Genomic DNA, 27,492 nt, shown 5'->3' with positions numbered 1-27,492 from the left:
TGCTATATTAGCTATATTTTATTATGCTAAAAACATATAGGGTAGGTTTGCCCACACATTTGTGCAAGTCATATGTACTTCAACGTTTGGGCTACTACGGGTGCATAAAACAAATGCTGACAAAATGTCAGGCCCTCGCGTAACCTGTGCAGACTGGCCAGACTGGAGAAGCTCCTTAAAATAGCATTTATGGTGCAAAAGGTGACGGAAGTTCAGCAGATACCACTGTAATTACTGGTAGTCACACAGAAGAAAACAGTCTAATGGATGCTGCCTTCTCACTAAAGTGTTCAGGGAGTCACAGCTTTGAAAATCCTTAAGAGATTTTTTTATCAGCAAAAGGTATAAAATGTCTGGGAGCCACAGAGAATTGAAAGAGAGGAGAAAATTATTTAATAAAGGGCTGTGGATTGGGAGATCTCTGGCTTTAGTGGCTAAAGTGTCCTGACAGTTAAAGCAGTGTTTGACTAAGGCTCCCAAGAAGAAAAATTGGAAATCCCTCCCAGAGAGAGAATTATTTGGTTCTGCTACACTTCAGGCATCCAGCACCACTGATGCAGGAAGCTGTGTCTTCTCACTGAGGAGGAGAAAATGGGATATATTCTGTCAACGATTCCCTTTCCTATCGGCTTGGGAGCTGCTTGCTGTCACTGACCATAGGACGGGGAATTGTTGAGCTAAAGCTGGGTTAGGAGAGTTGGCTGGTGTTAGTGGGGGATAACTTCTTCCACATCACAATAAGCAAAGTATGAAAGTACCAGGATGAAGATGCTGTTGAGGAACACACTGCCCATATGTTGTTTCTTTTAGAAGTAGCAAAACGAAAGAAAGGTGGGAATGATGTGTGTGGCCAAAAAACTGCCCCAGGCCATTGTGTAAGCATACTTGTATTTATTGCCAAGTAGAGCCTGTAGCTCCCAAGGATGGTATCATGGACACCTGGCAATGTGAGTAGCTTTAACTGAAACCCAGAGTTCACAGTGGAACAGGTGACAGGAAGGAAAATAAAAATGGTTGCAAGTTTCAGGCTGCTTTCCTTGGGGGCTGCTCAAGCCCCTGCTATAGGAGCAGGTGTGCTGCCATGCATGCTTTCATTTTCAGTGGGGGCAGATGGAGTTTTTCATCAGCTGGAATTGGTTTAATTCCCAAGAATACTTTGGATCTTGTGCTTTAAAACCTCACAGACTCCCTGGCTATAGGGGCTAGTCACAGACTTTAAACTGAGCATCTGCTTAGGACCCTTGTGCTCACCTGCCTGCCAGCACAGCAGCTCCTTTTCCAGAGAAGCTCTGCTGGAGCAGCTCAGGTTAGGGAAACACCTCTGGTCCCCTGCACAGAAGCTCTGCTGCACTCAGAGGACCTGCCTAACACAATGGTAGGGACCTAAAGTGGTTGAGATCTTTTTGGCATGTTGTTCTGTCCCAAGGAGAACATGGCTCCTTGTAGCACAGGTGGGGTCTTGGACCTTGCACTAGTCCACCTGAGCCATCTCATCTGGTACATGCTATCATTGCTATTCCAAGCCCAAGACTCGCCTGCTCTTGCCAAAGCCATGAGATTTGGCACGTTGTGACGTTAATGAGTTTGGTGTCCTCTTGCTGCCATTCACATGGAGCGCAGGCTTAGATCTTTCTGCAAAATGGCTTTTGCCTGGAGTGTGTTTGCACTCTGAAACCAACCCCAGATGTGCAGGATGCCTGACCACTGAGCATACTGCAGTAGAGATACCTCACATGACTGAATGATGCCTTTGGCCTAACCTGAGGCACACTGGCCATGCTAACATGGAGCTCAGGGCAGGCTGATAGTGAACGCAGCAGAGCAGCTAATGGAGTTACCTGCTTCCAGGTCCTGAAGCTGCAGTTTACCTTGGAGTCTCTGTACAGCATTGCAGTGTAGGCATAAAGAAGCTGAGACATTAATTTGGGAATGAGAAGTCTGTTTCATTTGGGCCTGCCCTAATTGCTGGCATGAAATCCTTAATTGTGTCATTAAACTATAAGGATCATCAATATGCTTTGATCTGACAAATCAAGATGCCTTGTATTCAGGATGAGTCACAAATCTGTGAGTCAGGAGAAGGGAATGGATCGCAAATAAATAGCAATAAATGAATAGACTGGAGAGCACAGCATTTTGATGTGGCTAATCAAATTGTCTAAAAGGATTGAAGTGTGATGCAAGGCTTTGATGGGTAATCCAAGACAGAGCTTTTTAACTAATACTTTGTTTTCCCTCTTTCTATACACAGACAACGTTTCCTGTGACTCCATCACTTGCAACAAGCCCCACAATGGCTTTTAGTCCCTACCTGAGTCATGTTTCTCCTGGGATGGGCTTGGTTCCTGCAGAGCTTTTACCAAATACTCCTGTCCTGGTTTCCGGAAATCCTGCTGTTACAGTACCAGGAGGCTCTGCTGGGCAGAAACTGATGCGTACGGATAAACTGGAGGTATTTGGACGTCTGATACAGTAGTGCTGACAGGGATGAACAGTACATGTGGTCCCAACTGTTGCTGTCTGCTAAAATGACCTGATGCAGCACAGTACAGAGTTTAACTCGCAGCTTTCCTAATGCAGGGCTGCTGCTCTCCGCCAGAGCAGACGCTCTTGCGGGACCTTTTCCCAAATCCTCAGAAATTTGGGAAAACTCACTCTTCTGATATCAGTGGCTATTAGAGCAGGGTTAGGATTGGTTTTTGTATGTGGTCTTCCATGCTTAAAAAAAAAAACAACCCAAAAAAACCCAAGTAGACGGACTGCCCTTACACTTTACTGGGTGGGAGATGTTCTGGAGCTAGCAGACGTTTCCCTTTTGTAGAGCTGGGCTTATTGAGCTTTTACAGAAAGCTTTAAGCATTACACTGACGGGAGTGATGAGTGTGGGGCATTGGAAAGACATCTCTCCCTCCCCAATTGGCTGGACATGCTGGGACTTAGTGGTGGAGGAGTTGTAAATGTCTTTCAAACCCTAAGCAGAGACTCTGCAGGAGACAAGGGCTGAGGACCTGAAGTCAGAGGCCCCTGCAGGTGTAAATTATAACACAGGAAGATAGTGGAGAAGGGTGTAATTTCAAAACGCATTGTTTTGTGTTGTATATTTTATCTTGCCTTGCTGATGTCTCATCTTTCCCCACACTCAGTCTGACTGCACAATGGTACATGAGCTACAGCACTTGCTATATTATTCAAGATCTTCTCTCAGTTCCTTGGACAAGAAACCTTGCAGACTTTTTGTAGAACCTTTTCCTCTGCCTCTGATGCTTCAGTGGTCATAACTTAAGAGAATCTGCAAAATCCTAGTGCACCTAGTAATTTCGACAACACCTTCAAACACATTGCTATGTAATCAGATGTGCAGTCATGTAATGCCAGGGTCGGGGTTTTATTGTGAAGGGAAGGGAGACTATTTATGTGAAAGAGGCACCTCCTATTTAAGAAAAAGTACTTGTTGCAAATAGCCAGCAGCATGTAACATTTAGAATTAAATGTCCTACCCAAGAGTGTGATCCACAACAAATACATAATCCAGGTGAGACACAAATAGCAGAGTTATTAACATTTAAGTCAGGGGAAGAATCCTGACTTGCAAAAGCTTTGTCAAAATGACACTGATTTTCTGGAGTCACTTTCCATTCTGCACAAATTCTGTACTTCGCTTGCATTTGATAATTGGCCTTATTAGCGTTGTGGGTTTTTTCATCCCCTGAAGCAGTTGTGAGTAGCGCCAGTTGCCCCTCTGTCTGTTGATATATGTGTTGCCCCAGATGAGCATGGATTTAGAATATACGCATGGTTTAATGTGGCCAACCGAACTATGTATTGAAAATACTGAATGAAAAGTAACTTGATGTTCTGTTCAACAACGTGACTTTCTTTTAAGGTTTGTCGAGAGTTTCAGCGTGGAAATTGCACACGTGGTGAGAATGATTGCCGCTATGCTCACCCTATAGATATTGCAATGATAGACACAAATGAAAATACTGTTACAGTTTGCATGGATTACATCAAAGGTCGATGCTCTAGGGAGAAATGCAAGTACTTTCATCCCCCTGCACACCTGCAAGCCAAAATCAAGGCAGCTCAACACCAGGTGAACCAGACAGCTGCAGCTGCAATGGTAAGTAGAGCTCTTCTCAAGCTACATTTCCATTGCAAAGAGATTTCATGTGTCATTTGTGGAAAAGTAGAGAGCTTTGTAAATGGCTGACTAGAGAGCTGAGAGCATGTGCAAGATGCATCCCATCTCTTCATCCTGTCTCCATTCTCACCACAGCATGAAGCCCTCAGTGCCACAGTACATCTCACCAGATAGGGACATGGTGCCCAACCCTGTGATTTGCTGACATGGCATTGTGATGTGACATGAATGCAAGTGCAGCAGCACCCAACGCCTTCCCTGGCTGACTCATAGGGGTCAGTTCAGCTTCCTCAATACATAGTACATCCTTTTCAGGGAGATCCTGGCCTGTTCTCTGCAAAAAGCGGGTGATACCAGTTGCTTGAGCTTAGCAAACTTGTGTCCGATACCTTTGCCAAGACTTAGTGAAATTACAAGACACAATCCAAGGGTGACTTCCTGACCTGTTTAATGCTTTGGACCTGGAAGACATGGTCCCACCTGCATTTTAAGTTGAATTCTGACTACTTATATCTACAGTTCTGAACATGAGTCAAGGAAGACTTACCAGGTGACTCCTAGCTTATATAAATGTTTGCCATTCTGTTGAGTTGGGTTCAATGGCACCTATTATTCCAGAGATGAGAGAGCTGGGGAGGGAAGAAGAGGCCCAGGGGAGCTTACCCATGTACATAAGTTCCTGATGTGGGAGGTAAAGAAGGTGGAGGTAAACTCTTCCCAATGGTGCCTAATGAAAAGACAAGAAGCAATGGACACAAATTGAAATTCAGGACATACCATTTAAACATAAATAAAAATTTATTTACCAAAGAAAGAACAAAGACTACAACAGGATTCTCCATCCTAGGAGATACTGAGAACCTGCCTGAATGGAGTCCCAAGCAAGCTGCTGTAGTTGACCCTGCTTTGAGCAGGGTGTTGGTCTAGCTGATCTCTAGAAGTCCCTTCCATCGCTTCTATGATTTCTTAATTTTTTTAAAAATTAATATTAAAAAAGCTCTTACCTCCTCTTTGATTTATTATTAAGGCTACTAAAATTTTTCTAAATACCTTTTTCTTTTTTTTAAGATAGTAAAGGAGGTTGCTTTTAATTCATTATGAAATTTAATGCAGAGCCAGGGCAATTCTAGAAATTAAGCAAGTGCTCTCCTTGTAGTATCAATATTACCTGGAATGTAATTTGAACAATTAATTTATACTGCAGTATTTATTTGTCCTGCAGAGTTTATTTATTAGTTTTCTTACTGTTTTTATTGTTGTTGAAATAAGAGTGCAGGTCTGTTGAAAAATAACCTTCTGAAATAAAACTCTTGTGTTTTTCACAATTGAATCTTTATTTTTTCACTAATTATATAGGACACTGCTACTTAACCAAAGCCAAGGCATGTTTTATTCATCCTGCTGGCTTCTCTTAAAAATGTAATTAACCCTATTTGTATGCTGCTAACTAGAACCTTTAAAATATTTATTGATGGCTTGTTGCATCACCCCTGCTACCAAAACAGCCTACATTATTCATTGACTTTTCAAGGTTTGATGCATTTACTCTACCTGTTGAGGTGTAAGACTTTATTAAAGGAAAGAAAGGTGCTCCATTTTCTTGGAGTGACAAACAGATGCCAGGCTATGGGTCTACGTTCTAAAACAGATTTGGAATGACTTCAAATCTAAATTCAGCATTTCTGAGGGACCCAATCCTGCAGTTACTTGATGTACACAAGTAGTAGCTTTACTCACTCCTGCTTGACTGAAGTTAGTGCAGCACTGGATGAACTGGGTAAGGCTCAGTCCCAGGACAGCACTTAAGCATGTGCTTGATGCTCCCTCCTTTTCCAGTGGTCTTTCTTATCTCCATGAGTGCTCTGCTGGCCTCTGCATGATGTGTAGCTGCAGCATGAGGGCTGGAGCCCAGTGCCAGTCCCTGTGCAGGTGCTAATACCTGAGCGCTGCTGCCCAGATGTGCCAGCCGATGTGATGAAGCTCCAAAGCACATGTCCTGTGATGACATTTCTTTACTTTTAAAACTTATTGAGGAAAAATAACTGACTTGCCACTAGGCCAGGTAATTACCCAGCCACCCCGTGTTGTGCGTGCCTCGTCTTTTTAATATCTTGTATAATGCATTCACTTTTTAATTTTTTTTCTCTTCGCCTCCCCAAATTGCTGCTTTCTCTTGACACACCTCTGCTTGCTGTTTTTGTTACTGTGCTTGATCCCCCTCCCCGGCCCATTGCCATCAATGTGCTCGCTGCCTGCTAATTAAGACTCAGCCAGCTGTCAGATCACTGAAGCGACCGCTCGAGGCAACCTTTGACCTGGTACTTGGACCTTTCACCTTCTCGCTTTGCATGTAACCATCTTAGTCTGCATGAAAGCCTTCTGCTCTTGCTCTGTGGTGTTAGTGCCTGGGGAGACTGCCCATCCCAGCCAGAAATGTTCAGTGTGCATTCAGACATGCCAATCCTGTGCCCCACACACCATCCATTAATATCTGAGCTTTGCCTCCTGAAGCCTGGATGTGTTTTGGAGACAGTGAATAATCTTGCGGGGAGGCAGCTCTGGATTTTGAATTGTTTTTCCAAACACTTTGGAGTCACAAGATGCAATGTTTCAGGGAGAATTAGAGAATTTAGCTCATTAGGTCTGCAGGGTGCTGTAAATGCCAGAGGATTGGGTGGTTGCGGGACAGATCCAGTAACTTTTCTTTGTATTCCCAACATCACAGTCTTGTCTGGCAGTGCCATGCTGGTAACTGCCCTCCACAAGGATATTCTGTGTAATGGGCCTAACTGAGATTTAGAGGGAAGAGGGCTAAATAGCATTCTTAGGGATCTGTGCTGGGAACTGAAGCAGGTGCAATGTGGGACTTGGCTCATGTGTTGGGTAAGCTGGGGAGATGGCTGTCCCTTCAGCTAGCTCTGTCTGTGGTTCATCCCCTCATTCCCCAGTGGGACAGTGTCAACAAAGGGACCTCCCTCTGGGTGCCTTTTGCTTCAGTCTTAAGCATGGGATCTGCTCCCCGAGCTTCTGCCTGCAAGCTGTCGTTATATAAGCTGTCTTTGATTGTTTTATGAATCTCAAATAATATGTTTTACTTGGCTTTATGATGCTCATAGTGAGGCAAAAGCCATCCTCACAGTACTGTCAGTCCTGGCTCCATAGAAGACAACTCCTTCCCGTTTTCCCAAATAATAAGGGATACAATACATTCTAAAAAAAAAGCTCCTGTTGCCCAGCTATAGCAGGGAGAGGGAAGAGTGGACATAGAGGAGCTGTGAAACCATCAAGCTGATATTGCTTCTCATTCCCAGAGCTAGAAAGGAGAAGCTGACCTGCTCCCCTTCCTCTCCAAAGACTTGTTTTTGGGTTTAAGTGGTCAAGAGGTTTCCTTATCAGAGTTTGAGGCAGCAGCAGTGGGAAGCCTTGCTAGGGCCCAGCTTCTGCCAGCAGTGGTGGAATGATGCTGTGAATGATGTCGCAGCCTCTCACTTCTGCTCAGCTGGCAAAGACACAGCCGCAAAGCCAGCACAGGCGGACCTGCACAATGTCTCGCTGCCCTCTACAAGAGCCACCACTCTGAGGAGACACGGTCTGGCAGAGAATGGGAGAGCCCATAAGTACTCCCCCACTGAACAAACCCTACAAGAGAAGTTACTTGTCCGAGTCTTCCTGCTCTGACACATCTAAAGGTTTGCAGCCAGTTGTTGGAATATGTCACCTCTACTGAACCATTCATGAGTGATAAGAGCATGTATGATTTTCAGAGGACACTGCTCACATTGCTTCTGCTGCTTGCCAGGGAATGGGTGCCCTCTCTCAGATCATTCTGTATTTGTCATGCCTGGCAGCAGACCCAGCCCCTCTTTGCTGAGTGCAGAAGAGTAGAAGTGTGATCTGGTCCTGGGAGATAGAGATCTAAGGGGAACTTTGAGGTGCAATTAAATTGTTTGTTGCAAAGAATTAATCCAGTTCTTGTCTTGTGAAAAATAACGAGAGGTTTGTTAACAAGCACGTGGGAAATTCTGACTTTGGCATGCAGTGTGTTTTTATCTGTCAGTCTTGCTGAAGAATTGCTTTCCATGCCATGGAGAGAAGTGGCACAAGCCTCTTTGTTCAGATGCTCATTCAAGCAGGACTGTGGCTTTCCCAGCCCAAAAATGAGAGTCTGCCTGGCATTTTAGTAGGGGAAATTGTTCATTTGGATCAGTGGAGGACTATCACATGGATACTGAACTGAATTAACCATTTCACTGGTGAAGATGTCCAGATGCTGGTGCAAGGGTTGCATACCCATGTGTGCACACAGACACACAGGGAAAAAAATAAAGTCAGAAAAAGTTACTCTCCAAAGCTGCTGCTGTATTTGTGGTGGTCAGAGCTTGTCCAGAGGGAAAGCACAAGCAGCTGCATGAGGTAAATTCATCAAGTAAGTTCTTTGCTACAAGGGTTTAGTCTAATTCCTTTGCTGCAGTGGGGAGACACTGGCTACAGAATTTGGTGGTGAGGAGTCTCCATTGCTTGTATATTCTGCTTGTGGGATTCCTTCAGAACCAGGACATAGTGGGAGAAAAAAATAATGTATCCCCTAGAGCTGCTACAATTCCTGCAGGTCTTGAGTGATACAAAAATTGTAGCCCATGTCAAATGAGAAACATTTGTGTGATCCTGTGACCCTGCCAGATCCGGGTGCAGAACCTGTATTAGCCCAGCTTCATCATGTGCAATTTTAGATGCGTCTTTAAGGCATTATAGATGCCTTTCAGTGAGTGTGCTCCTGGCCTGAGGCTCTTACCTCTGCACAAGGGCTGGAGAAGGGCTGAAGCCAGATCCTTCTGTCTCCCTGGGCCCTCCTGCACCTTAGTATCTAAAATAAGATCGGTTGGCAACAGCAGGAGCACATCTTCATGGATCCTGTGTGAACACTCCTCCAGCTGCTGGGGTGGAGGGGTGACCCACAGGGCTGTGTCAAACCAGAAGCAGATCAAGATGGGTTCCTGGCTCCTGTGCCCACAGAGCCCACATGGGAGAGCTGGACTTCAGATGGCACAGCAGCTGCTGCAGAGTGCTTGTTTCTTTAGAACACTCTGGAAATACTGCATTTATTTGTGTTTCTCTAGCTGGGTGCTGTTGAGGGAGCAACAGTGAGGCTGCTATAGCCCCTTTCTTTCCCTTGCTCCCAAGGGGCTATAGCAGGTTAGTAGGGAGGGTGATGCTGGAGAGGTAATGGGATAGTCTGATGTGTCTTGACATCCCTGTGGCCTGCTGGTGTCTGTATGCTCCCTCTGACTGCAGTGCTGGTCTTGGGAATTGTCCTAGGAAGTGCCGGGACATCACAGCAAGGTCTCAAAAGCCTTCAGCTGTTCTGCTTTTGGCACTACCATTTTGGGGTTTGGGGTGGCAACAGCCTTTGGCCAAGAAGCAGGGAGTCAAAAGTCCATTATGTGCCTGGCACAGTTGCTTTGCTGTAATTAGTAAATTCTTCTTCTGAGGCAGATTTTGGAAGTGTCTGAAAAGGATTATTTAGCAATTGGATACCATAAGGGGCATTAATTTAAGTAGCAAGTTCTTCAGTCACTGTAAAGCTGTAAAACCTCTGTGATGTACATGAAACTACTCCAGACTCTGTAAGCTGCAGATCTGCCCCATGCCTGGAGGAACATTCATATAGCCATCATTAAACAGATGAGTTGTAGATACAGGCAGATTTAATACAGATACCAATGAAAGCTTACTTAGAAATGAAAACTGGTACATCATCCTAAAATATGGATCTTAAGTAAAAGATTTTGGTGTTTGTGTCTGAGAATATTGTCCCATCTGCCTGCTGTCTTTTGGTAGGAGCCAGAAGAAATCTGGGAAGATTATATCCCAATGCTGAGAATGGATGCCTGCTAGCATAGGCAAAGGATGTGTGCATGTCTGTGGGCAGTTTTGCAAATGCAATTTCTTCTAATTTTCTTTTTTAATATTAAAACCACCCAAAAGCCACCATGTGAGTAGAGATAGGATGGAGTAATGTTTTGCCTGGAAGTACGTTGCTTAACATTTCTCAGATGAGCAGTCTCCTATAGCAAATTAAATTTAAAGTGAAAACCTGTTTCTAGATAGCGACAAACTGTTGCAAGCTTTCACTTATGCTCTTGTTGTGTGTTGATCTTCATAAGGCTTTAAAATATCTTTACTTGTATCCTTTCTTCTGAGTACTGTGTTTGTAGCTTTAACCCTTCATTAGCCAAACCTTCTCCGTTACCTACTATTCGTGACCTATTAAAATAAAAGTAGGAGTGATAACCCTGTTTTTCAGCCATTGCTTTGCTACATGATACAGACTAACAACTAGTCAGAAATTACCTGCTTCTGCATGACTTCCACGTGCTTAAATCTCATTGATGTCAATGGGAGTGTTACATGGAAGAGGACTGTGGGGAATAATTAAAAAGGACCCTTTTCTATCACAATGTGAAGAAAAAAATGTGGTTTCTTACTTGGGTACAATGAAAACCTGTAAATCATTAGAAACATTCCTGTCTCTAAAGAACCTGACATACTGCTTTGCTGTTGAGACATGCTTGGGTGAATGATGAGTAACTCACTGAGAAAAGTTCCTGAGCTGGGTTAATGCTTTTTACCAAGTCTGATCATGAAACAGGTTTGACGGCCTGGAAGAAGCCCGTGGTGTGATAGAATGAAAAGAAGGCATTTGTCAATGGCTTTTTCCACTGTTAATAACAAGTGAGCAGTATTTGACTGATGGAGGCCACCTTCTGTAAAGTGGGAGCTGGTCCAAATCTGCTGGTGGGCTGTGCCTCTGGTGTGAGCAGTGGAGAATCAGGCCTGGTCTTGACCATGTTGCTCAGCCTCTCTACTAACAAATGGAAATGCCTTTTACTGTGAATGTAATGTTACGTGTGTAATTGACAACAGCTACAGCTTTACCATCTGGACACATGGGTTGGCTGCACAGTGTGCATGCTTCCACACATGCACACATACATGTAGGCAGGTGTTGAACCAGAGGCAAGCATCCCTTTTTTTTCCATGGCATTTGTTGCTTATGCTAATCTTCATGGGTTTTAAATAGTCATCTACTATATTTTTCCTGTTTGTTTGGGGGTTTTTAATGCTTGTTGCCTGCAACTGCTCTTTGTAGCATCCTGTCCAGGTGATCACCTCTCCCTTTCCTTTTCCCTGTGCTTTTTTCTCCCTCTGTACCCAAGTCAGTCCTACTGAAAAGCTCCTTAGCATCCCTCCTCCTTCTGGACTCTGTCCTTCCTCCTGGTGCATTTATTAACTGCTTACCTAGTGAAGCTATTGTTTCTACTCGTACTGTGACTTAGCTGCTCTTCTCTTTCCTGTCTTGCTAAGTTGATACAGTTGCAGGTGATTTGCAGCCAAGACCCCCTATTATTTATTGCATGCTTGACCTACATCTGGGCCCCTTCATTTACTCCACGTGTCTTTAATGACTCCTTATCCACAGGCCCTGCCGCCTGGTGCACTTCAACCTTTACCAAAGAGGCCAGCACTTGAAAAAAACAATGGTGCCACCACAGTCTTTAACCCAAGCGTTTTCCACTACCAACAGGCTCTAGCCAACATGCAGTTGCAACAGCCTACATTCATCCCTACAGGTAAGTGTCTCCTCGCTTTCCCCACCATCATGGTTTATTTTGTGACCTTGGTGTTCAGCTAATGAGCAGTTTTGTAAGAGTCCTTAGCAAAAGAGTATTGGTGTGTAGGTTCATGTTAAAAATGGATGAAAAATTAACATTTGTTGTTTGACTTTTTTCCCTTCATCTACTACAGTTTAGAGCTTTTCACATGTAAAGATCCTTCTTAGCCCTTTTTGTGTGGTTTGGGGTTTTTTTAAAGCAGTCAAACTAAGAAAAATGTCTGCATGTTTCTTGAATTCACATTTTCTGTTTTTCTCCTTATGGTTCAACTGGTTAATCCCAAATTAATTCTTTGACTCTTGCGTAGCCGTCTTATGGACTCATGTTAAAGTGTCTTATGGACCTCTATGCATGCTCTCTTGAGCCTGTAGGCACCTTCCTGAGCTTGTATCTTACTGACCTACATATTGCAGCAGCTGTGATGTTTATAGAGGGAAAGGTTAGTCTTTAGTAAATACAGATTATATAATCCTCTTTAAAGGCATATATTTCCCTCTTTCTTGTCTTTTGACCAGTACAATACCCTAAGATTTTTAAAAGCAATTTAACTCCCAGCTTTTATTGTACCTTTAAGGTCTCAGAGTTAAATTGAAAGATACAGTTCAGTAATTCTTATAGGACTGGAAATATTAATGTGGCAGATGTGACTGACTTCTGACTGGCAAATTAACTGCAGTCAAATGAAAACCAAAACCTGCTTAGAGTGGAAAGTATTATAAGTGGCTGAATTAGGACTATTCCAGGGTTGATACCTCGTGTTTTAGTATCATTATTATCGTTCAGAGCATCATAAGAAAATTAATGCCCAGTGTTTTTAATGTTTAATGCTGTATTTACTTGTCAGATGATGTTTCCAAAAATACACCAAGTGTTTCTCTGGGCTGACCCCTGGAGGTGAACACACAGTGAACCTGCACTGTGGCCCTGTTGTTCTTTGGGGTCGGGGGAAAAGCTTTAGAGACAATCCTGTCCTGAGAGCAAACTTTCTCAGGTGGAGTGTGGGTCCAGGGAACGGGGACCTAAACCCTGTGCTTATGTGGCCTTTCTGTTATGACAGCCCTTGGAAGCACTTAGAACTCAGCAGCTGCCAAGATGTTCTTCCAGGGAAGTGGATTCTCATGTGGAGAGGTGGAGTCGTAGCCTTTTACCTTGTGCTCTGCAAAGTGTTGGAGGGGCTGGGCTGAGCTGACCTTACAATAGTTCTGTCAGATGCCAAGTGAAATACTTCTTCAGGAAGCACAAAACAGAAAACAGGAAGCACTTTGGGGAATGCCAGGTCCCCCAGCTGGCTACACACTTCTCTTCCTCAAGGTCGCAGTTGCCAAAGTTGACATAAGGACATGCATTTCTGATGGAATACCATAAATCAGCTGTACCCAGCTGTACTTGCTGTGCTGTGGTGCTGGTCTTATGGCAGTGAAATTACTGCAGGGCTGATGCATAACAGGGCTGCTTACTGTCATCTGCTCTTTTCTGAAGACATTAATGCTGGGCAGAGCAGCAAATTTCCAGTCAGAGGATGGATCTGTGATGAATTTATGTTACACATCAGACTCCAGATCTGGGCTCGGCCTTGGCAGCGCTCAGGAAAGCAAAGCAGAGAGGTGGCACATTGCAGCCCTCACCGTGGGGAGGGGAAGGGAGCTGTTGCTTTTCTTAGTATCTCTTGTTCAGTTGTTGAGAGATCAACATCATGGGTTGCCATGGCAGGGGGAGTCAGGCTGTCTCTTGAAAACAGCATCACCACTGCAATTTTTTCAAGTCCAGAAAAATAAATGCCTCTTTCAGCTTAAACTAGAGACTTTGAATCCCAGTCCCTGCTTGTGGGAGTAAATTGCTTTTGGAAAGTCAGTTTTAACATGAGTGTGACGTTCTTCTAAGGGCAGTGTTTTTTCTGCTGACATGATCAGAAAGAAATCAGCATACCCAATACCCAAGAAATCCCAAACAACCCAGATTTCTGGGATTAATCGTGTCATATAATACCAAGGTGGGAGGAGTTTATTCTCTACTACTCAAGAATTAAAGAATTAATTTGGTTTGCTATGATCTCTTAAAACTGAGTTTAAACTATTTGTCTACCAATATGCAGAATTTGTTTGCATGTGCTTAAATATTGAATGCTGCAAGGAGAATACCTGCTTTTTAGTTAAAGTGATATCTAACACTGAAGCTTCACTAATGAAATATCCCTTTTGTTCATCTTTCCACGCTTCCATGCATGGTGTGCAGGGTCAGTTCTGTGCATGACACCCACTGCAAGCGTTGGTAGGTTTTTCTACACAAACTTCTCAATTTTTCCTAATCTGAAAGAGATTGCAAGTTAGTATGCATCAGTGAGAACCTGGGTGGTTGAGTGGTGTGATTGTCTATCTGCTGTCTTCTTTGAGGCTTAAATGGTTGTATCCCTTTTAATTTCTGTGCAGTGCAGTGTTTCATGTGACTTATAATAAGAGAATCCAAGGTGATGTGTTTCCACCCCTATTTAGTTCTGCTTCAGAGACAAGAATCTGTCACTTAAATGTCTTTACAACCTATTTAAGTCATTGTCATCTAACACAAGGAAATAGCAATGGGAGGATCCTGTTGGCTTATTTTGTTTTATTTTGTATCAAGCAACAGGCAGACTTAAGTTTGGATTTTTAGTTGTTCTTCTGAGGATATTTTAGGAGATTGGTTTAACAAAAGTGCTAAGGAGGAACACATCTGGGGTCAGCCCCCCTGCCAGAGCAGGGTGCTGCTTGTACAGTGAGAGAAGCAGGATTTGGACCATGGACTGGCTGGAGAGTCATCTCTGTAGGGCAGTGTTAGGTGTGCAGGTACAGGAGATCATAGGGAGTTACCACTGCAGATATACGTGGGATGCAGGGAGGCAGTGGGTCTGAGTATGTGCTCATTAGTGCTGCAGGGATCCACTCTGTTCAGGCTCAGCATCTGGGTCTTACTGAAACCTCTGCAGGCCTTTGAGGACCTTCCCCTCTGTCTACAGCTGCTGAGCACAGCAGGGTGGGTGAAAGCTGAACTTTCATCCTCTAGCCAAGGTTATGCAAGACTACCAGCATCCAGGTGTGTGCCTGCATTAGTCAGAGGGAGAGAAGCAGGAGCCCTGGGGAGGGTGCAAGGCTTTCCAAGAGCAGGTCTGGAAGCTCTGGCATGAATGGCTAAACACTCTGCTCTTGAACCTGCCTATCTCTATAGAGCAGGGAGGACACATCACTTGCATAATAAGGAGCCGAGTCCCTCAAATACAGCTCTGCCTGTAGGAAACCCCAACCCACACGTTCCAACATCTCATGGCCAGAGTGTGCACAGCCACAGCCACACGCTCCTTCCATGCTGGGGCTGGCCGTGGCTGCTGGGGTGGAGGGGAAGGCAAGTCTGCTTCCCCACCACATGTTTGTGGGGATGGCTGGGCCTTCCTGTGGACTTCTCGGCCCCGCAAAACCCTCTCGGGTGTGGGGAATGCCCATGTGTGCACCAGAGCATCCCTTCCAGCACCGTGCTCTGTGGGACGCACAGCTTCAGGAGGCTGCCAAAGCTCCCTGCTGCCGTGTTGTTCTTTTGGATGCTCTTCCTGCAAATTGTAGCTGTTCAGATGCATTTGTGTATTTTTCCCTCTCTGTCCCATCCCCTCTTCATCTCCCCCACCCCGCAAGAGGGGAGTTTTGCCAAATCACATAGAATTAGGGTGGAAAGGAAGCATGCTGAATTTGTACAGAGAGCGCTCAGTCTGCCAGCCGCTCGTTTGCCATGCCTCCAGCTCTGTCCCATGCCAAAACATTGTCCCTGCTAGAGAGAGGCAAGAAGACCTGGTGACAGGGCTGCGGCAGCTGCTGCGAAGTGCATCATGTACCTCTGGTTGCTGGCGGGGACAGGGTGGGGAGGGAAGGGGACAAGCTTTCCCAGGCGGGCGGGAGGGTGCGCTTGCCAAAATGTCCCCACCCAAAGGAACGTGCACTGGCTGTGTCTAACTCCCCACGGGTGCGAGCTGACATGGGCTTTTGCTAGCACACCCATCCTCTCCCCCCTTTGGAAATTTGGCCCTCGGAGTCTAATACATCATTGTTCTGCTTATAAATGTACTAAGTGTTGAGAATGTTTTGGTTTTTTCCTTAATTATAATTGTAATTGGCTTTTCCCCTTCTCTCTTGTTTATTTTTTTTCCCAACGCTGTCTTGCTTTGCACTGTGATTGCATGCTGCGCCCCGATGTGTCCTTCATGACGATGTCACATGGCTTGTTGCTGTGATTCCTGCCACGCCCCCAAATCCACCACATGTTGCCATGGTTACATAAAACCAACCAAACAAACAAAATGTATATACACTCCACCCTCCCGTATGTCGCTTCCATGGTTCCCTTCCGAAAGTGCCCATGATGCACGGTGCTACGCCCACCACTGTGTCTGCAGCAACAACTCCTGCCACCAGCGTCCCCTTCGCTGCAACAGCTACCGCCAATCAGGTTTGGCCCTTTCAATGGCTTTCTTTCACGTGTTCAGATCTCGAAGACCGGGCGAGGGGCTGGATCCCGTGCAGGGTCGAGCGCCATTCCGCCCTGCTTGGCGCAGGCTCGGGCTCGCAGAGGCAGCGTGTGCGTGTGTGTGCGTGCGTGTGGCCGGGGATCCAAGGGGGCTGCTCCTACCACCTGCGGGATGGGCACAAGCCCAGCCGGAGTGTAGGGATGGGCGATTGGCAGGGGTGCAGGCTCTCCTCCAAAAACACACCTCCCCCCGGGTCCTCAAAAAATGGGCTTTAAGTCTCCTGAGCATAGAGTCACACAAGACCTGCAGCACTTCTGCTTTCAGTCTCAAGCAGAAATATTACCCCGAGCATCCTTCCGTGTGGTATTTTGGCATGTTCTCTCTGGGCTGGAAAGCGGAAGTGGTAACACAAAGTAGCCTCCCCCCACCACAAAATTGGACTCTAAAAACTACCAAAAAATCCCCAAACAACCAAAAATCAGGGGTGAGGCTGTGAAGTCTAAAGTTTTTTTTATGCCAATAGCATGTCACCCATCCCTACAGAAAGGATTCTGGATGTGCAGTACGTGCCATTATAGCACTGCCGTAAGTGTACAGGATTCCATGCATGTCTGCCGAGCTATAATTCTTTCCAAAACTTTCCTCTGAAGATACCGAGTGTGATGGCTGCTTCTGCACCCGTCCTGAACTGTATATGCACAACCTGTCCTAGTGATGCTTCCTGATAATTTGGTGTGACACAACTTCTCCCAGTTAGACCAGAGACATTTCAAACAGTTTTTAAAAAAATTTTCCCCCAGTACTAATTTTAGCATTTTTATTTGTCATGCTCTCAGGTTTGGAGCTATTGCAAAGAAATTGGGGTGTCACTTTATTCTGTTGGAGGCTGTTAGCCATGCTGAATGCCAGTAATATCTCTGGGGGCATCCTCTAGTCTTTCGCTGGTTGTGAGGTCATGAGGATTTCAGTAGGAGTTTTGCCTGCATAAGTCCTAGGCAGTGTTTTACTGCTCACAGTAGGAACTGCCAGTCTTTTTCTGTGCTTTGTCATTATTTTCAGGTAGATCAGGTCTTACTCAGACTTGTATTGGTCATGAGAGAAAAGTAGAAATTCCTGTGCAGTGTTGCTCTGTGGCTGTATGAGTCCTGTTTCAGCCAGATAGTTTCAGGGCATTTCTGTAGTCTATGGAGTCAAAATCCCAGTACAATCACCAGGTACTCCACAAGGCATCAGTAGTGGTGCAGATACATTGTACCTAATGTGTAGCAAAATACAGACTTGGGAGTGGATCCTGTTTTAAGACACTGATGTACTTATTAACCTGATACTGAAGACAGAATAAACAGCCCGATCTCAAGGCAATGTTTTAATGTGTTGTGTTCTTTGGTTTTTTTTTTTTTTGCTGTAGATATCCCAGTTATCAGTAGATGAACTGAGTAGCAGCATGTTTGTTTCACAGATGTAGAAGTTCCCGATAGAACAGTAAGTTCCTTTTTGGTATTTCTCTTCACGGTGAATCAATTTGTACATGGGCACTGCATCCCCTAAACACGGGGCTGGCTCAGGGAGAGGGATGAGCCCATGGGACCCCACTGGCTTCATGCTCTGCCAATTCAACAGGAATTCAGCAGCTGCAGCATGGACACGGACCAGCCCCATAGTTTATAACGAGCACTGTTTTCTGTGTCTCAAGTACTTGTTCTGCGGTGTTCGCCACCTCCCTGTGCATTCCACCAGTCCCATGGCTCTGTTTACAGGTTGCTCTTGCTCTACACGGCTCCCAGCTGCCTGCAGATGCCTCTGGGATTTGCAGTGTTGATGGCAAAGACTGCTCTGGTAATGAGTCAGATGAAAAGGTGTAACTTCTCTTTTGCTATTAGTGATATATTTCCTTTCCTGGGGTGAGCAGAATTGGGTCAGCAGCAGCTGCTGTGCATCTGCAAGGCTGGCTTGGTCTGGGCAGAGCTCTGCTAGTCAGCTGCAGAGAGGGCCTGGCTCATGGTGGGTTGAAAACCAGAATGAATGTCATAAGCAACACAGTCTTCATCCCACCTGCAGATCCTGGACTTCCCTAAGGTGATAGTTTCCTCTGAGGGGAATGATGGAGGAATTTGTCCTTGGACTTACAGAATATTATTTCACAGGCATAGCAGCAGTGTCATTTTTCCATTGCTTTTCTTTGTGAGTTTTAGCTGATGTTCATGAGCGAAAATCCCTGGATAGTTTCAGTTCTTGACTGTGTTTTTTTACCCCAAGAGAGTAAAGAGCAGTTCAGCCAATTCAACAAGAGGTCACCAGATTTTCTCAAAGCAGCCATTTAGTATATGCAGATATGCAACTCATTACTTCCTTAGGTCATATATTACAGGCAAGTACTTAAATGCTGGAAATTAATTTGGCAAGCAATTCTGTAGTGATATCTATTAGCAATCAACAGAAGCTACTTTCTCAGTGATGGTCCTTATCTCTGCTGACCTTAATTAAGTACCATATGTATACATGACCTGCTAACTGTGGCCGTGGACCTTGTTCATCAGGGGTGACACCAAGCTTATCCACGTTAGTGAAAATGTTCAGCTTAGACTGTACTGCTGTTTCAAATGACACACAGACATGACACCTGGCATGTTAACCCATTTCCATAACGTGTAAAACAGCCTGTTCCACCCAATATGGAAATCGTTTGATTGGAAGAGCTTAATCTTAAAGTCTTTTGAGATTGTTTTCAGCATTTTTTCAGGAAACTTTCCCTGAGTGGGACTTCGGTAACTGAAACACTTGCTGCTCTGACAGATGTTTTTCTTTTCCTCCAGGGCTGAAGTAGCCCTGGTAGCCAGGCTGGTTAGTCTAGCTCTGCAGGACATAAGTTGTTGGGTCCTTCAGTGGAGGATTTTCATAAGTACATCCCAGAAGAGGCAATTTGCTCACATAAGAGGGTCCCCTGAGCACAGGGTTTCTGTGTCTGTGTTTCATCTCTGGGCTCAGTTTGCCTCTGGCTCGTCACTCCTTAGGATCAGATTTAATGTGACTGTCTGAAGGAAATGAGCTAACATGAATCAGGGATTCCTTTGGCTCTCTCCTTAGTCGCCCTCTACCTGGCATCCCATCCAAAAATCAGACTATTATTTGTCCACCTTCCTCTTTCACTATTTGTCCTGTCATCGTCAAAAAAAGCCATAGGTGCAGATTTAAGAGGATGCCAAGTTGTGTTATTGGTGGTTCACCCTACATCAGAAAATTAATGGAATAAAATGTCTCTCTGCAACACACAAATGACAACCTCTTGGGCAACACAGTGAGGATGTAAAAGTATTAGAATGACTTTAAATTATAGATGTATTAACTTCTCACTATTTCTTTTTTGTTGTTTTTTTTCTTTCCCCTACAGCAGACCACGTTGAAATTCTGAACAGTAAAATTATGGAGCACCAGGACTTCTTGGTGGGAAGCTGCGCATGGCCTTTCTGTATATATTCCCCTCTTCCCTCTATTGTTCTCTATCACCTCTACAGTAAGCCTGTTGCAGCCTACATGTTAACCAAAAACTGATCAATGGGAATGTCAAAAAAAAGAAAAAAAAAAAAGCACTATAGAAACAATTAACAAACAGCGCTCTGTTATATGAGATATACAAGTAGGAAATTATAATAGACTTTTATAACACATTACTTTAACACACTTAATCATTTTATGACTACCATCCTGATAAGTGCATCTGCACAGTGGACTGTTGGTTTACTGTATACTATCGATGGATAAATGTTTGTCTTGTTTTTAAAGTGTTATCTTACTGTTTTGTTTACATCATAGACTATTGATTTGTTTTAAAGTGTACATCATTATCAAGTATACTCAATACCATTTTTTCATTATTGTTATGTCTTAAGTTTTCATATTCTGTAGGTTTTATGGGGTTTTGTTTGTTTTTTTACTAAAAATGTTATTGTGGGAAACAGGAATTATGTGCTTGAAAAACACGACACAGGAATGTTCTGCCCTTTGCTGGATTTTGCTGTTAATGTCAGCTGAAGTTCCTTATGTTAAATGCTCCTTTTATCATTTAAAATTTGCCTTCAGATAGTCTCCAAATTTTTAGTACCAGTGAAATGAAAGGACAGCTGTCATTTTTAGTCCAGTTCAGGGTATTTCTTTCAATACAATGAGCTGATTCTGGAAACTTTAGGAAAAAAACCCCAAAACCACAAAAGCCCAGGCTCAGTAGGGACAGGAACAATTTGATCAGACAGGGGTAAGCATCAAGGGATTTCTGCAGCTCTCTTGTCCATTGAAGTGCATTCTCAGCTGCAAACGGCGCACAATCTCTCTCGCTGTTTTCATGGTGCAGTCAAAACAAAAAAACAAAAAAATGGTGGTGGAGTGAGACAGCTTCAGTTGGGCAGAAGCTCATTGCATTGGAGAGGAGCAGGTGCCAGCCGTTGGCTGGGGAGGGCCCGGGACCATGGCTCAGCCCAGGCTGGGTAGCACCAAGCCCTGGGGCTTGTCTCCACCATGCATGCTGAAACATTTTGGCCTGAAATCTTATATGTGTCTCTTCTTAAAATTTTGTCAGCATGCCCCATTTGTTTAATCACCATTTTCTGTAAGTGGGTGATTTTTCTTCCCCGTGATCTCTGGCCCTTTAAAGCAAACACAGCAGTAACAAAGCAGCAAAAAGCTCAGCATAAGCTTTCTGCTGTAGATAAACATTCATCTTAATGGAGTTCCTGTAGGTCAGTGGATTTATTTTGGCACCTTCTACTTGGTCAAGAGCAATGTTTGCTGCACAACAAGGGCTAGTTCTCAATACCTCCTTTTCATACGCATGAATAAAACCATTTCACCCTGTGCACCCTGGACACCCCTGCCTGTTGTTATGCTGCATTGCTGAACAATCTGGCTGCAGAAATGCATTTTGGTTGAGGATACCACCAAACCATTTAGTTGAGGATACCATCCCTGCCATAGCTCTAGATAGTCATTGGCATTATGGGAGAGATGGATTTGCTGCTGTAAATCCACAAACTCCATACAAGGAGAAAGAGAGTCAAGCAAGAGGCCAGCTCACAGTGTCTGGAGGGGCGACCACCCCGAGCTCAGAGTGGTCCTGTAGAGTGCCAAATTCAGACAACCAGATTTTCTTCTCTTTTCCTACTTCCTTGGCCTTGGTTAGATTTTCCTTGCCCCCTCTCCTGCAGTGTGAGCACGGATAGTTTACTAGATGTGTATCTCCATGGGCCACAAGTGATGGAGTGGGACCTAGGATGCAGCCTGTGGCGCCCCAGGGCAGGTTCTGACCATCTGCCCATGGAGACTCACTCATAGCATGAACCTTTGAGGAGCCCAGCTCAAAAAGGCCTTGAGGAATCTTTTTGTTCAATTCAGCAGACTTTGAACCACATCCTGATAGAGAGGGGAAAAAAACATCCCCCCAAGACCTCCTTTATGGACCCTGAGTTTGACAGTTGCTTGTGTCCGTGGATGTTCCCCAGCTATCCACGCTCACAAGCAGCAGAGTGGCCTGAAATCAGTGACTCTGATTTGTATTGGCGACCACATACCTGTTCTTTTCACCACCGAGTTTCTGTTTCCCAAAGCCATAACATTGTTAGAGGAAAAAGTGGATTTGAGTACTTCCTGTTTGAAATTATTTGTGTATCAAAAATGGGTTTTGCACAACCTGTGCCAGTGCCTCAACAAAGAACAGAGCTGATCTTCTTAAGCCAGAAAGGATGCATTCAAGCTTGTATGGCTTTATGAGTTCAAGGAGGTTGAAATTTTTTCAGTGCTAAATGGATTTTTGTATATCTTGACACTTTGATGTAACCTCCTATTTTATTTATCGACTTAAACATCTGGCATAGATGTGCATAGAATGTAAACCTAGAATACAGCTGTTTTCATGTCACATTTAAAGCACTGAAAACAAAAGGTGTTAAAGGATTATTTTTTATTAAAGAGGTCCAGTGAGGGATGTTCAGGGTAGTTATATTAGGTGCCACAACAGTTTTTATATTGCTGGCAAATTTAGAGTTAATTTGTAAATGAGTTTAAGGAAAAAAAAGCTTGAAGCACTAAACTTCACCAAATTCAAAACAATCTTGGCAAAAATGCCATTTTGAGGTAGCACTATTTAAACCAGTTGTGCAATGACTTGCTCTAATTTTCTTTGTTCAAGAAAGAAAAGAAAAAAAACCAGTCGCCAGACTATAAATTTCCTAAATAGACTATTACAAAGTCACCAAGCTAGTTAGTGACTCTAAACAAATGTCATAAAAGCATGAATATCATCTTTTATTTGACAAGAGATGTATGTAAGTTTGTTTAAATTGATATAATTTTAGTGACATTTTTATAAGCTTCCCACTTTCCATGAACCTATATTTTTTATTTATCCAAAGTTATTTCTCTTTGTCCATTTCTCTCAGCCTTATGCAAACAATATGCAAGAAATGCTGAAACTTGGATAAAACGGGTCATGCAGAGGGAAAATGAAAGCTGAGATTGATAATTTTCATGAAAAAAAGTTGTTAGTAGTTTCAATAAAAAGTACTACTACTAAACTGTAACATAAGCAGACAATAAAAGAGGGATTTAAAATAAAATGGATTCATAAAACTATTAAGATTATTTTTGTTAAATACAGTGTTTTTAGTAATTTGGAACATGATTTCACAATCAGCCGTGTTTTTTAGTTGGAAATTTTTAGCTGATGATTTTTGACTGTGTATTTTTGCATAGCAACGTTCTAGAAGCTGTTATGTCCCCGGGCAGCCCATGCAGGCCCTCTTCCCAAGCGCTCCGATGTGCTTTTGCTCCCAGCCACCCCACTGCTCCATGCTCGCAGCGTTCCCCAGGGTCGGCACGGCCGGGCTGGGGTGCCGCTGCTCCTCCCGCTGTGCCACTGTCCCACCGGAGCGGGGACTCGACAGAGCCAGCACTGGAGCTGGGTGTATGTTGGTGGCACAGGTGGCTGGAGCAGGACACACGTGTGCTGGCAACATCCTCTGGCCTGGCTCGGGCTGGCACTGGCGCGGTAGGAGTAGCCCTAGGACACGCGGGTACACAACGACTGAGAAACTGGAGTCCTCGTTTTGTTTATCCCTTGTACATTTCACAGACATGAAAATTGAAAAAGGTGAAATTTATGAGGAAAATCTAATTTCCCATTCCTGTTGAATGGATTTAGTTTGATATTGACCTGATTTTACCATGTGCCTGGTGAAGGCCTTAGAGTATATACTGTATGTTAAAGACTGTAATAACTTAAAAAAAAAAAAAGTAGTTGATAGCCTAATCCAAATGTAAATAGAGCTACAACTCATTGTTAGTAGGCTACAACGCATTAATTCATGTCATATATTTTAATTTCTCTACCATTAGTTTTTAAGGTTTTCATTATTGCTTCTTTTGATATCTTTGGTAACTAATGAATTTAATTTTGAAGGAGAGTTAGAGAAAGTTTTAAATTTTTAATACATGTATTCAGCCCATTTAGTTATATTCTAAACCAACACTGAAGCATGGTAAGGTATAGAATACAGTCCGTAACTAGTTTGTATAGTTTACAGTTTAAGAACAAAATTAACTTTGTATGTAACTCCTACAATGATAGATTCATTGTTAACTAATTATATTAAGTTGTTGTTGCTATGGCAACAAAACTACAACATGGCTACCTTTGTATACATTATTTGTGAAATTTTCACATGTAAATTAAAAGTGATGTGTAACAGTATGAGCTTGTTAAAGGTACAGTTCAATACTGTCAGATAAAGATATGATTGAATATTTTTAAAATCCCAAAGTCCCATGTGAACGCTGAATTTGTGTCTTTAAGGTCACTTTTTCAGTCAAGAAGTTTACAACACATGGATTTAGAGTCAGGTTTTATAGCTTGTAGAAATTGTTGTGTGGCAAGGGTTATTCCACAGTATTTTCACTTCGGAAACACGGCAGCCTGTATTTACAACATAGTAACCGGTCTTGCTTTCATTTCACATTCATTCACACGGTGGGAATTCAGAATTAATCTGTTTCAGTACTGTAGCTTTGCCTGCAATTTTCTTTTCTCCAGAAATTGAACACTCACACAATTACGTTATGATCAGGGCTAAATAATTAAGCATATAATTATTTTAATACTAATTTATATTAGCAAAAACTGTACATAAGAAAAAAAATATTGTGGAATGACCCCGTAACAGTGTTGAAGATACAAATATGCTGCAGTTAAACTGATTCAGTTAGTGTACGAATGTGTGAGACACACCTTTTTTGCACTTATGTACATAGTCCACAAAAGAAATCCTTGGAACTTATTTTGAATATAAAAAGTCTGTAATAATACAGGAAAAGTTTGTAAAAGAGATAGGTATTACTAAGGCTTTGAAAAGGAGGAGTTTTTTGCTATAAAACTTATCTGAAAGCATGATGTTGCTTTGCTGTTGTAAAAGCTTTGTAGTTTGCCATAGCTTATTATACAGCAGACTGATAACAGGTCAGCTCCAACCTGCAGCACAGAGAATGGGAAACGGTGCGGAATGAATTAGTAAGGTCACTAGCAAAGATTCAAATTACTTTTTTTAATCAGCCTACATTTTCAAACACACCCCAGATCATGTTTCTGATAGGTTATGTTCTCAGTGAATCATATTAGGACTGGTAGGTCCATGGCAGCACACACACATTTTTCCTAGCACCTAATCCTATATTTTCTCTGGAAGTGTTTGTCTGTCGGAGGTGACTGTCATTGTGGCAAGTGTTTTAAATCCCAGAGCGAATTTGAAATGTCACAACTACTTTTTAACCTTTTGGGGCAAGGTAACAAAATGGAAGGACCTGGTGAGCCATAGATGGACAGGAATGGGTTGGGATTGTCTGGGACCAGTTCTTTCTGCTGTGTGACAGCCGTGGTGCTCATTTGAGAGGCACATGGTAGTGCTGCAGGTGGTGCTGGGGCAGGGAGGTGAAGGCTCGTAGCAGTGTGGCCAGCTGGGTGCTCCAGGCTGGGACTAACAAGCCCCTTTGAGTTGCCACCACAGAAGAGCAAAGCTGTGGCCCCTCAGTGAGCAGCCTCTTGTTCCTGTTTGTGTTGGTACCGCTGGGGCTCTGCAGTGCTGGGGGATTTTGGAGCAGCTGAAGCGCCTGTGTTGACCCATTTATTTTTGATTGGAACAAGTTTCAGTTTTCGTTGGATTTTTTTTTTAAGTACTTTTTTTTTTCCCCCCCAAACCCAAGCCCTTGCTTTGCTTCAGAGAAGTAGCTGGTTTTGATGTGAGTCTGGTCCTTACTCCAGCAGTGAGTCAAGTCCCCCAGAGCAGAACTGGTGGGAGGTGGCACCCAATGTCACTGTCGCCCTTTCCTGGCTGCCCCAGGGTTGGGGGCTGAGCTGTTGCTGCCCAGTCCAAGACCAGCTCCTTGGCCAGCATTCCCGACTCCTGGCGATGCCAGTGTGTGCTCAGCCAGCCCACTCTGCACCATGGGGCTGTGCAAATGGTGGTTTGCTGAATTGGAGTAGCCCCAGGGTCTTTAAAATGAGGAAAAATCAGATGTTGCTTCTCTCCGTGGTGTTATATAATAACCTAGATTTTAATACAAAATAATCAGCTAGTTCAAGCCACCACACGATTAAGGCTTCCTTTTGCCATAGTCAATTGCTATAATCAAGCTCTTTCTCATTTCTAGGATTATGAGAGAAAAATATTTTGCACTATGTGAAATGAATCATAGCTGGTCAAACTTCATTGGAGTATGAGCATGATCATGACAACACTGCTAGAATCTTTGCTAGTGATCTTTACTGACATCCTCTATCATCAAAAATAACTCTATATGCCTCTCAAAGGAGATATTTAAACATACAAAATAACACAACTGTTAAATAAAATGAAGTTATTTTTCCAAACACACAACAGAGAGAATTACCTGACACCGAATTACAAGGTTCCAGTTCTTTATTACTGTACACAGATGCTATTTGATAGTGGTGGAAGCCAAATGATTTTGTTGCCATGGCTTTTGTATCCTAGCAGATGAGGGGATGATAAGACCATTCTTAGATTGGATTATGGGATTTTTTTTTCTTTCCAATTAGCTTTGTTTTAATTTTTTTTTTTTTAGATCATGAAAATGAACTGACTCCTCACCCTTTATTACATCACCTGACAACAGATCACTTTTTTTTTTTATAAATAGAGAATTGTATTTTAGGCAATCACTAAAATCAAAGAAAGAATGTTCTCCTAAATTGTCAATTTTAAATTTAAATATATAAAAACATTTATACTGTACTGTGTAAAGTAGATCTTTGAAGCACATTCTTCTTTTCATAGGCATTTCTGGTAAAACAAAATAAGGGAAACATTAGTTATCAATTTAATGGTATAGTTTAGAAAATGTATACAAACAACTACACTTAGCCCTGTGGAATTGTAAGAAATTAAAATATCATTGGATCCAGACTGGCGTAGGTTAATGCAGTATTTCAGTTCCATAACAGGATAGTTCATTCCCTCAACTGCTACCAACAGGGTGTACGCTTTGAATTTATTTTTCTTTTTGCCACATTATATTGCTATAGTGCTTGTACGTGCTTTAGAAATGTGCATAATGCTACTCATTTTAGTATGTTACTTCTATATTGTTATTGTTTATTTTTTGATCTTTTAATAAAGTGTATAAAATTCTTGGTTATGTTTTTTATGGATCCATATCTACACATTAATAGGAGTTTACTTTAAAAACTTTTCCAGTTCCAGTTTATTAGTTCCAAACTTCAAAGATTATGATGTAAAAATAATAACTAATGAATTTGAATCAATGTTATATCTGAAGTGTAGATCAACAGAATAAATTTCTTTCCAGAAAATACCTTCAGTATTTTGAATTCTATGTAGCCAGTGCCTCCTTTTTACTGGATGCATTTGGCCTAGCATATTAAAGTTACTAACACAAGACAGACATTTGTATTTTAGAAAAATAAAAAGTAAAACTTTCCAGATGCTGCCTTTTGATTTCTCTCATGCCTTAGACTTAGGGACGTGAGTAACTGCCCTTGTGAAGTCCGAGTGTCAGTCCAGCCTTGGCACACTTTGGGGACACGTGATGTGGTCTGCTTGGCTTGTTATTTTCTATGCTTCCTTTCTGATCCTGTCTGTGATGTGATTAGAGAGGAGATCAGAGCTGTGCATTTGAAG

General features: G+C 43.1%; 1 protein-coding gene across 12 annotated transcripts in view; it reads left to right on the top strand.

Moving 5' to 3' along the window:
- Positions 1–27,292, top strand: part of MBNL3 (muscleblind like splicing regulator 3) — a 94,911-nt gene extending 67,619 nt beyond the window's left edge. For 7 of the 12 annotated variants that reach the window (XM_039572352.1, XM_039572346.1, XM_039572348.1 and 4 more), the window contains 7 exons: positions 2,252–2,452; positions 3,884–4,120; positions 11,622–11,772; positions 14,047–14,082; positions 16,184–16,278; positions 17,706–17,779; positions 19,686–27,292. In XM_039572352.1, coding sequence (XP_039428286.1) covers positions 2,252–2,452; positions 3,884–4,120; positions 11,622–11,772; positions 14,047–14,082; positions 16,184–16,278; positions 17,706–17,762 — 777 coding nt within the window. In that variant the 3' untranslated portion in view covers positions 17,763–17,779; positions 19,686–27,292. The remainder of the gene's footprint in view (positions 1–2,251; positions 2,453–3,883; positions 4,121–11,621; positions 11,773–14,046; positions 14,083–16,183; positions 16,279–17,705; positions 17,780–19,685) is intronic. The other 5 variants (XM_039572350.1, XR_005604730.1, XR_005604729.1 and 2 more) reach the window with 5 other exon arrangements.
- Positions 27,293–27,492: the final 200 nt, after the last annotated feature.

Source organism: Corvus cornix, chromosome 4A (genome assembly GCF_000738735.6).
Source record: "Corvus cornix cornix isolate S_Up_H32 chromosome 4A, ASM73873v5, whole genome shotgun sequence".
In the NCBI taxonomy this organism is placed as follows: domain Eukaryota; kingdom Metazoa; phylum Chordata; class Aves; order Passeriformes; family Corvidae; genus Corvus; species Corvus cornix.
The sequence above is the reverse complement of the archived record's forward strand: the minus strand, read 5'-3'. Positions and strand labels throughout refer to the sequence as shown.